Here is a 10,818-nt window from a genome sequence, read left to right as displayed (position 1 = left end):
CTTCAACTGACACTCAGCCCTCCTCTGTGTCAGCGTTGAACCCTCCATGTCTTCCTCCTAGCTAACAATAACTCTGGAAAATACATAACGTTGTAGTAAGTGGAGTGTTGCTCACCAAAGAATAATGCATCTCTTTACAATATGCACACATTTTCTTCCCGTTTACTTACAATGAAGCAAGTGACAATCCTGATCCAGAGATGATTACGCAATAGGCCTATCTGATTTACTAGTAAAAAGTTGGCTACTGGAAAAGTGACCAAGTTCAAATGAATCGATTTTGTCTGTTCCTATCATTATGTGCACAATATCCTTTATGACATCATCATTGTGATGCAAGGTGTTGCCATTGGAGATGACAAAGCACGACACAGACTTTAAAAAGCAAACTTCAGGCTCTCTCTGTACCTTACTATTGAGCCTTATTCACCCCCTCATGTGTCGCCACTCCACATTGGGCCTGGTTCTCACAAACCACACTAATCACTTATATCATATCATTCAAAACGTTTTTTGGGGTTGGAAAATGACTCTATCCATGCAGGACCTAACTTATACAGTTTCATCTATTTTAAACATTCCAGTCTTCTCTTTGAGTGCCTCTGAGTGTACCTCAATTAACGAGGTCTATCAATTCAACCATTTGAAATGGATAACCATTCAATCAAGAAAAGCAGATTTTTATAAAAAATGTAGCAGCTACAAATTAGGTAGACCTACTTGTTTTTTACACTACCTACCCATTTGGTACATATTTATTGAGATAATTGATTACAATGTGTGTTGGTGATTAACACAGAGAGAGGGCTTTCTTTCATCAACATAATACAATTGCCATTAGGCAGGCTCACTACAACAACTAACATGCCATCTCAGGTGTCAGGATGAACAATTTTATCACACAAAAAGAGGTATTCAAGCAAACTGTCTCTCTCCAACAGTTTCAGATTGCATGTTAGGCCTACTTAAAAGGTCATGGTAGTACACAAGTCATTTGAAAAGTAGTTATTCTACAGGAACATAGTTATACAGTAAGTTATATTACAACCTACCTCTCAAGTAAGCAGCGTGGTCTCTCTCTAATGAAATAGGACATTAATAATCTGTCAGTGGTTAGTTGAATCAGTCTCTTTGCACTGTTCTGTTTGTCTGTACAACAGCTAACCTCCCAGAATCAGAATCTTGTGATGTCACAATGAAGGCCTCATTGCCATGACTACCCACAGAAGCTCTCATGTGTAATCAAATGCTGGAACAATTCACCTTTTTTAACCTATACAGCAGTCATACCTAATATTTACATTGAATCCATGTAACCACAATTTTTATTCAAATGAAATACTCTACCTCATTTCAAATGGTTGACCATTCATAATACAGGTGTTTTGCCTATTTCAAAGTCAATATGTTTTAGATATCACAACTAGCATCCAGGTTTACTTAGGTTATTTGTTTGATCTCAGCCTACCACTAATGTCAATGTTTCTCATCATCCTCTTCATCATTAATATAATATTTAGGCTACCTTACTACAGTAAAACAAGTCTTCCATAGACTATGACACCTCAGTAACATAGTTCCAACAAAGAATTGAGGGTTCAAGAAAATATCTCTCTTCAATGGCCTCAGCTATTATCCATATGATCAGCAAGGTCAAATGCAGCACTACAATCAAGAAGCAGCTCACCCACAAGTTTATCTTGGTCAAGTGACCTGAGCCATTGATGGGTTAAATCAACTAGAGCTGTTGCAGTTGAGGGATCTTTACGGTAGGCATGCTGCTAGAGAAATAAGATGTGCTGGATGTGTAATTATCTAGGACTAAAACATTTGGTTGAAGAGTAGGTGTCCCTGAATTCTTGTATTGTAGTTCAATAAATTATTCATTAAGGAAATCAATATCAGCTGACAATTGAACAGAAGTTTTAGACCTGCCGACAGGGCCCATTGTTTAAAAACGTGTTTGAAATGTTTCTTATCCATGTCTTTCCAGTTGATCTAACCAATCAGACTCAAGAGCATCACACATTCCTCCATTCATTCCCCTCTATCATATTCCTCTGTCATATTCAGTGGTGTTACGGCTGTCGAAAGGAGGGGACCAAAGTGCGTGGTGATTGTTCATGATAATTATTTAATAATACGAAACACTTTAACAAAAGAAACAAAACAAAAACCACCAGTTCTGTCAGGTCACATAATACAAAACAGGAAAAAACTACGTACACAATCCAGGTGGGAAAAGGCTTCCAATCAGAGACAACGATAGTCAGCTGCCTCTGATTGGAAACCAAACCCGGCCAAAACATAGAAACACAACACATAGAATGCCAACCCCATATCACAGCCTGACCTAACTAAACAGAGAAAAACGGCTCTCTTAGGTCAGGGCGTGACAAGTGGTGACTCGTTATTTAGGGCAGGTGGGGCTTAGCCCCACATTTTTAGCAAAAAACTGGCTGTCCTGTTTTGCATGTTATTTTGACATTTATACATGTCACATATCAGTTTGCAAACAATGTAAAAATATATATACAGTACCAGTCAAAAGTTTGCTTTCATTGCATATTATTAATATTATTTAAATTACATAGTTATGTTTCAGTGATATATTGGGGGGGACAAATCATATTTTTCCCAGGATGGGGGGGGGTCGTGTCCCCCCCGTCCCCCCCGGGATTTCCGCCCCTGATCATAATCCCTATATATCATATTCCCCTCTATCATATTCCTCTATTATATTCATCTATAAAGTTTTCCCCTATGTCATGTTCCCCTCTATCATTTTCCTTTCTACCATATTCCCCTCTTTCAAATTCCCCTCTTTCAAATTCCCCTATATCATATTCGTCTCTATCAAATTCCTCTATATCATATTCCCTCTATCATATTCCTCTCTATCAGATTCCCCTCTATCATATTCCACTCTATCATATGTTAAGGCCCGACGCCGGAGATAAGAAGCAGGTACGGGGAGTTAAACATTTAATCGGGAACAGACCGAACAGGACAGGAACCGTGTCAACACACGGGTAAACAAGGACATAAGACAATGAATGCATAAGCAGGGAACAGAGTTTGGAACCCGACAGATATGGGGAAGGTAATGACAGAGGTGATTTAGTCCAGGTGGGGTCCAATAATCGCTGATGCGCGTGACGAGGGAAGGCTGGTGTGCGTAATGATGATGGGAGAAGTGAGCAATGCTGGGGAGCCGGCGCGTGACACATATTACACTCTATCATATTCGCCTCTATAATATTCAACTCAATCAAATTCCCTCTATCATATTCCCTCTATCATATTCCTTATATATCATATTCCCCTCTATAATATTCAACTCTATCAAATTCCCTCTATCATATTCCTTATATATCATAATCCCCTCTATAATATTCAAATATCAAATTCCCTCTATCATATTCCCTCTATCATATTCCCTCTATCATATTCCTCTCTATCATATTCCTCTCTATCATATTCCCCTCTATCATATTCCCCTCTATCATATTTTAAGGCCCGATCCCGGAGATGAGAAGCAGGTACAGGGAGTCAAACATTTAATCGGGAACAGACATAGAACAAGACAGTAACATTGTCAGCACAGAGGTAAACAATGACATATGACAATCAGGACAGAAGCAGGGATCAGAGCGGGGAACCTGACAGATATTGGGAATGTAATGACAGAGGTGATTTAGTCCAGGTGAGTCCAATAATCGCTGATGCGCGTGACGGTGGGAAGGCAGGTGTGTGTAATGATGATGGCAGGAGCGAGCAATGCTGGGGAGCCTGGCGCCCTCGAGATACAGGGGGGAAGATCGAGAGCAGGAGTGACACATATTACACTCTATTATATTCCCCTCTATTATATTCCCCTCTATCATATTTGCCTCTATCATATTCCCTCTATCATATTCCCTCTATCAAATTCATCTATATAACTTTCCCATCTACCATGTTCCCCTCTATCATATTCCTCTCTATCATATTCCCCTGTATAATATTCCTCTTTTTCATTTTCCCTCTATCATATTCCTCTCTGTCATGTTCCCCTATATCATATTCCCTATATATCACATTCCCCTCTTTCATATTCCCCTCTATCATGTTTTTCTCTCTCAATTTCCTGTATTACATCCCTCTATCATATTCCCCTCTATCAAATTCCCTCTATGATATTCCTCTCTATCATATTACCCTCTTTCATATTAGCTATATATCATATTCCCCTTCATCAGATTCCTCTCTATCATATTCCTCTCTATCATATTCCTCTCTAACATATTCCTCTCTATCATATTCCTCTCTATCATATTCCTCTCTATCATATTCCCCTCTATCATATTCCTCTCTATCATATTCCTCTGTATTATATTCCTCTGTATCATATTCCTCTGTATCATATTCCCCTCTATCATATTCCTCTGTATCATATTCCCCTTCATCATATTCCTCTGTATCATATTCCCCTTCATCATATTCCTCTGTATCATATTCCCATTCATCATATTCCTCTGTATCATATTCCCCTTCATCATATTCCTCTGTATCATATTCCCATTCATCATATTCCTCTGTATCATATTCCTCTCTATCATATTCCTCTGTATCATATTCCTCTGTATCATATTCCTCTGTATCATATTCCTCTGTATCATATTCCCCTCTATCATATTCCTCTCTATCATATTCCTCTGTATCATATTCCTCTCTATCATATTCCTCTGTATCATATTCCTCTGTATCATATTCCCCTCTATCATATTCCTCTGTATCATATTCCTCTCTATCATATTCCTCTGTATCATATTCCTCTCTATCATATTCCTCTGTATCATATTCCTCTGTATCATATTCCTCTCTACCCTCCATCCACTCCCCCTCCCGTTCTGTCCTCCTCATCTCAGCACAGCTCCGCTCCATTGGGTAGATTTGGAATTCAACATTATAACATTGCAACACTCCCCAGATGTGTGAAAAGTAAACATTGTGTGTTTATACTGTGTTATACAGTATGCCTTGACAAAAATCAAACAGAGAGTAAACTTTATTTATTTAGTTTTTTATTCCTTTTTTCAATGCACGCAAAAATACAGTATCCCTCCCTGCTCTCTCTCTCTATTACCCAGTCTACTCATCCATCTTCAAGCTTTCATCCCTTCCCTGCTCTTCTATCACCCTCTCAGTTCCACCTCCAACTGGCTCCCTCTTTTTCTTCTTCTCCAGTCTCTTCCTCTCCTCTTTCCTCATCTTTTCTCTCTTCTTCTCCTCCTTTTCTTGAATCTTTCTCTCCATCTCCAGGAACTCAGCTTGAGCTTTCTCTCTCTTTTTCAGCTCCTCAGAACACTTCTTCTCTTTCTTAATCCTGTCTTTCATCATGTCATTATGTATCTTCATCCGCCCCTCTAACCTCTTTTTCTCTGCCTTTTCCTCCTCTTTTCTTTCCTTCTCTCTCTTTTTCTGTTCTAACTTCTCCCTCTTTTTCTCAGCCTTCATGACTTTCTTCTGCTCTTTCTCTCTCTCAATCATCTCTTTCTTCTCCCTCTTTTTTTGCTTCTCCTCCTTGTTTTTCATCTCCTTTCTCTCTTTCTCATCATCTTTCAACTTCTTATTCAGTTTCTTACTTTCCTCCTTTTCCTCCATCTTCAAAAACGGGATTTTCTGCATGCGGTTCCTGACCAGAAAGCCCACTCTTCCCAGGATGGTCTCTGCTCTCTCTGATGAAACCATCCCATTGGAGCTCTTGGAATGGGCACAGTCCGCCTCACACTTCAATCCCTCCCTCGGTCTCACCTCCTCCTTGACGCTCCTCTCTTCACTCTCAATGTCAATGTCGATCCAATAATCCTGACAGGAAGACATTGATTCTAGATGTAATATTGTTCCAATGTGGCACATTCAATACACATTTGAGTGATCAACATACAATGATGGCCTCATGGGGCACACAATTTGGAGGACAGTAATTAAGGTCATTTGTTTTTTTGTATCCCCATTATATCTTACAATACCCATACATGTTAACTCTAGTGAGGGGTGATGTTTCATACTAAGAGCAAAGAGCAGCAAGTTTGGGTCAATTCCAGTCAATTCAAGAAGAACTCTAAAATTCCAATTCTCTTCAATGTTTTGAATTGAAATGGAACTGACCCCCAACCCTGTAAAGTAGTAGTGTAAAATAGGACACCTACCTTTGTCTCTTCCAGGGTCCAGGTCCTGGGTTCATCATTGTGGGTTGCCAGAGTTAAGTTAGCATCTGTGTCCATTTGGTGAGCGTGAGGGCAGAGACACACCTCCTTAGTAGTGTCCCTCCCTTTCTGATCTGGCTCGTTGTGGTCTTTGTCATGGATGCATGCCAGGCTTGGAGGAAGTGCTAGGACAGGGTTTGTATCACCTGTCAGTTCCTCTCTCTTGACAGTGGATGCAACTGCACTTTCCTCTGTGTCAACTAAGCGCTCTGTGTTGTCCTCAACTGTCTCCCATAGCTGTTTGTGGTCAATGCTGTGGGTACAGGGCAGCCTTAGAGTCAGTGCTGCGGGTGCAGGAGGACTTTTACCAGCAAAAAACTCCTCTCGGAGGACACTGGACACGGAAGCGGCTGCTTCACTGGCAACTGGACACTTACTGGTGCCCTCTACTGCCTCCTCTGGCAGTTTGTAGTCATTGTCAAAGACAAGTGGCAGACTTGAAGGCAGCACTGAGGGAAGACGTGTAGCTGCTGATGGATTCTCTCTATTAGCAACTGATGCCTCTGTGGCGACTGAGCACTCAGTGGCGCCCTCTAACGTCTCCTCTGGCTGCTTATGGTCATTGTCCAAAATGTGTGACAAGCTTGGAGGCAGCCTTGGAGCAGGGCTTTTATCACCCAACTGGTCCTCTCCCTGGACAATGGATGTGCCTACAGTGATCTCTGTGGCAAGGGAGGACTCGGGGGCATCCTCTTTTTTCTCCTTGGTCAGTTTGTGGTCAGAGTCACGGATACATGGCGAGCTTGGAGGCAGTGCTCCAGGGTCAGGAGGGCTTTGATCAGCTGCCATGTCCTCCTTTAGGTGAGTGGACACATCATTGTTTGTTCCACTGGCAACTGGACACTTGTTGGTTCCCTCTACTGCCGACCCCGGCAGTTTGTAGTCAATGTCAAAGACACGTGACAGACTTGGAGGCAGCATTGGGACAGGGCATTTAGATGCTGATCTGCCCACTCCATCAACAGTAGCTGTACCTGAAGTGTTCTCTGTAGCACCTGAGACCTCATAGGCATCCTCTACTGTCTGCTCTGGTGGCATGAAGTCACCGTCAAAGACTGATGGCAGGCATGGAGTCAGCACTGAAAGAAGACCTTTAGCTGCCCATCGGTTCTCTCTCTTGACAGTGGCTGTGCCTGCAGTAGCCTCTTTGGCAACTCGGCACTCTGTGGCTAAAACAGCAGGCTGGGAGGTTTCCGGGACATTGAATGAATTGCCAATGAACCGCTGAGCCAGTGGTGGGAGGGAGAAAGGATAGAATCTGTCCACTTCCTTGATATTAGATTTTGCCACTGGAGCAACTGAGACCTCAGTGGTTCCCTCTACTGTCTGCTGTGGTGGCATGGAGTCATCGTTAAAGAAGTGTGGCAGGTATCGATGCAGCATTGAGGAAAGATGTGTATCTGTCGATAAGTCCTCTCTTTTACCAGTACGTACATCTGCAGTGGCCTCTGTGGCAACTGGGCACTCAGCAGAGACAAAGTATGAAAATACAATGAACCGCTGTGCCTCCTGAGCGCGTATGGCCAATTGAGAGGGGGGATGTAACATGGTTGGTATAGGCCTCCGATCGGTGAAAGCCAGTGGTGGGAGGGAGTCAATACAGGGAGCCATGAACTCAGTGAGTGGACGGTTGGTCACATCTCTCACATTCTGCTGGAGAAAAGAAACAGACATGTTGAAAGTGATCACATTCAGTACATAGATACTTTATGAGTCAATGCTATTTACTTATACATCACATATACAGTGCCTTCGGAAAGTATTCAGACACCTTCACTTTTCCCACATTTTGTTACCTTACAGCCTTATTCTAAAATTGATTAAATCGTTTTTTCCCCTCATCAATGTACACACAATACCCCATAATGACAAAGCAAAAACAGAATCGTTCCAAATTCATCACACATTTTTTTTTAAATATCATATTTACATAAGTATTCAGACCCTTCACTCAGTACTTTGTTGAAGCACCTTTGGCAGCGATTACAGCAGACAATATTTTTGGGTATCACTCTACAAACTTTTGCTTCGGGAATTCTCCCTTTCTTCTCTAAAGATCCTCTCAAGCTAAGTTAGGTTGGATGGGGACTGATCCTCTCAAGCTAAGTTAGGTCGGATAGCTGCTGCACAGCTATATTCAGGTCTCTCCAGAAATGTTCGATCCGGTTCAAGTCCAGACTCTGGCTGGGCCACTCAAGGACATTCAGAGACTTGTCCTGAAGCCACTCCGGCATTGTCTTGGCTTTGTACTTCGGGTCATTGTTCTATTGGAAGGTGACCCTTCGCCCCAGTCTGAGGTCCTGAGCATTCTGGAGCAGGTTTTCATCAAGGATCTCTCTGTACTTTGCTCTGTTCTTCTTTGCCTCGATCCTGACTAGTCTCCCATTCCCTGCCGCTGAAAAACATCCCCACAGCATGATGCTGGCACCACCATGCCTCACCGTAGGGATGGTGGCAGATTTCCTCCAGACGTAAAGCTTGGCATTCAGGCCAAAGAGTTCAATATTGGTTACATCAGACTAGAGAATCTTGTTTCTCATGGTCTATGAGTGTTTAGGTGCATTTTGGCAAACTCCAAGCGGACTGTCATGAGGAGTGGCTTCCATCTGGCCACTCTACCTTAAAGGCCTGATTGGTGGAGTGCTGCAGAGATGGTTGTCCTTCTGGAAGGTTCTCCCGTCTCCGCAGAGGAACTCTAGAGCTCTGTCAGAGTCACCATCGGGCTCTGGTCACCTCCATGACCAAGGCCCTTCTCCCCCGATTGCTCAGCTTGGCCAGCTCTAGGAAGAGTCTTGGTGGTTCCAAACTTCTTCCATTTAAGAATGATGGAGGCCACTGTGTTGTTGGGGACCTTCAGTGTTGAAGAGAGTTTTTGGTACCCTTCCCCAGATCTGTGCATCGACACAATCCTGTCTCAGAGCTCTACAGACAATTCCTTCGACCTCATGGCTTGGTTTTTGCTCTGACATGCACTTTCTGCTGTGGGACCTTATATAGACAGGTGTGTGCCTTTCCAAATCATGTTCAATCAGTTGAATTTACAACTGGTGGATTCCAATCACATTGCAGAAACATCTCAAGGATGATCAGTGGAAACAGGATGAACATGAGCTCAATTTCCAGTCTCATAAGTCCAGTCTCATAAGTCTAAATACTTATGTAAAACAGGTATTTCAACATTTCTACAAACCGGTTTTCGCTTTGTCAATATGGGGTATTGTTTGTAGATTGCTGAGAATTTGCATTTATTTCATCAATTTTAAAATAAGGCTGTACGTAACAAAAGGTGGAAAAAGTCAAGGTGTTCGAATACTTTCCGAAGGCTCTGTATATATCTAGTGTCCTCTCAGATGCTCTGCACCAGTCTGTACCAACCCTGGGTCTTCTAGCCAATGGGTCAACTAAGTGTAAAAATACATGCACCACACCCAGCATAACATTTGACATTTTAGACATTTAGCAGATGCTTTTATCCAGAACAACTTACAGTTAGTGCATTCAACTTAAGGTAACTAGGTGTGACAACCACATAATCCTGATATGAAGGTCTACGAGAGATCGCTTGGTCTAGTTTATAAAACATTTTTAAAGACAAGACAACCATAAGAACTGAGGACTATGTACATAACAATACTCAAACAGAGAGACAGACATGATACAACACAAGAAAAGATATCGGACAAAATATTGTTAGCTTACATTCCATGGCATATCGCACATTTTGCCCGTATATTGACATATATTTGATTCAATCAATATTATTCAATAGAACTCTAGTCGACTTCGTCAAAGTTGGTCTTGTTACCTCCTCAATCAGGCTTGGCATTTTCCTCGTCTCAAACCAAATCCTCTTCATTTCCTTCTCCTGCTCCCTCTGGATCTTCCACACCAGAGCCAACCTGACTCCCAGCTCCATCACGTAGTCTGTCTGGATCGTCCTTTCCTTCAACTGACACTCAGCCCTCCTCTGTGTCAGCGTTGAACCCTCCATGTCTTCCTCCTAGCTAACAATAACTCTGGAAAATACATAACGTTGTAGTAAGTGGAGTGTTGCTCACCAAAGAATAATGCATCTCTTTACAATATGCACACATTTTCTTCCCGTTTACTTACAATGAAGCAAGTGACAATCCTGATCCAGAGATGATTACGCAATAGGCCTATCTGATTTACTAGTAAAAAGTTGGCTACTGGAAAAGTGACCAAGTTCAAATGAATCGATTTTGTCTGTTCCTATCATTATGTGCACAATATCCTTTATGACATCATCATTGTGATGCAAGGTGTTGCCATTGGAGATGACAAAGCACGACACAGACTTTAAAAAGCAAACTTCAGGCTCTCTCTGTACCTTACTATTGAGCCTTATTCACCCCTCATGTGTCGCCACTCCACATTGGGCCTGGTTCTCACAAACCACACTAATCACTTATATCATATCATTCAAAACGTTTTTTGGGGTTGGAAAATGACTCTATCCATGCAGGACCTAACTTATACAGTTTCATCTATTTTAAACATTCCAGTCTTCTCTTTGAGTGCCTCTGAGTGTACCTCAATTAACGAG

The 10,818-nt window shown here is 42.0% G+C and overlaps 1 protein-coding gene across 1 annotated transcript; it reads right to left on the bottom strand.

The window, feature by feature from the left end:
* Window positions 1–426: 426 nt before the first annotated feature.
* LOC115179258 (uncharacterized) lies at window positions 427–10,581 on the bottom strand. Its single transcript, XM_029740640.1, has 4 exons — window positions 10,057–10,581; window positions 6,195–7,901; window positions 5,558–5,850; window positions 427–460 (listed from the first exon to the last, which is right to left on the bottom strand). The coding sequence occupies exons 1-4, from the start codon at window positions 10,240–10,242 to the stop codon at window positions 427–429; spliced, it is 2,220 nt and encodes a 739-aa protein (XP_029596500.1). The 5' UTR covers window positions 10,243–10,581.
* Between the last annotated feature and the right edge of the window lie 237 nt (window positions 10,582–10,818).

Source organism: Salmo trutta, chromosome 39 (genome assembly GCF_901001165.1).
Source record: "Salmo trutta chromosome 39, fSalTru1.1, whole genome shotgun sequence".
Lineage (NCBI taxonomy): Eukaryota > Metazoa > Chordata > Actinopteri > Salmoniformes > Salmonidae > Salmo > Salmo trutta.
The sequence above is the reverse complement of the archived record's forward strand: the minus strand, read 5'-3'. Positions and strand labels throughout refer to the sequence as shown.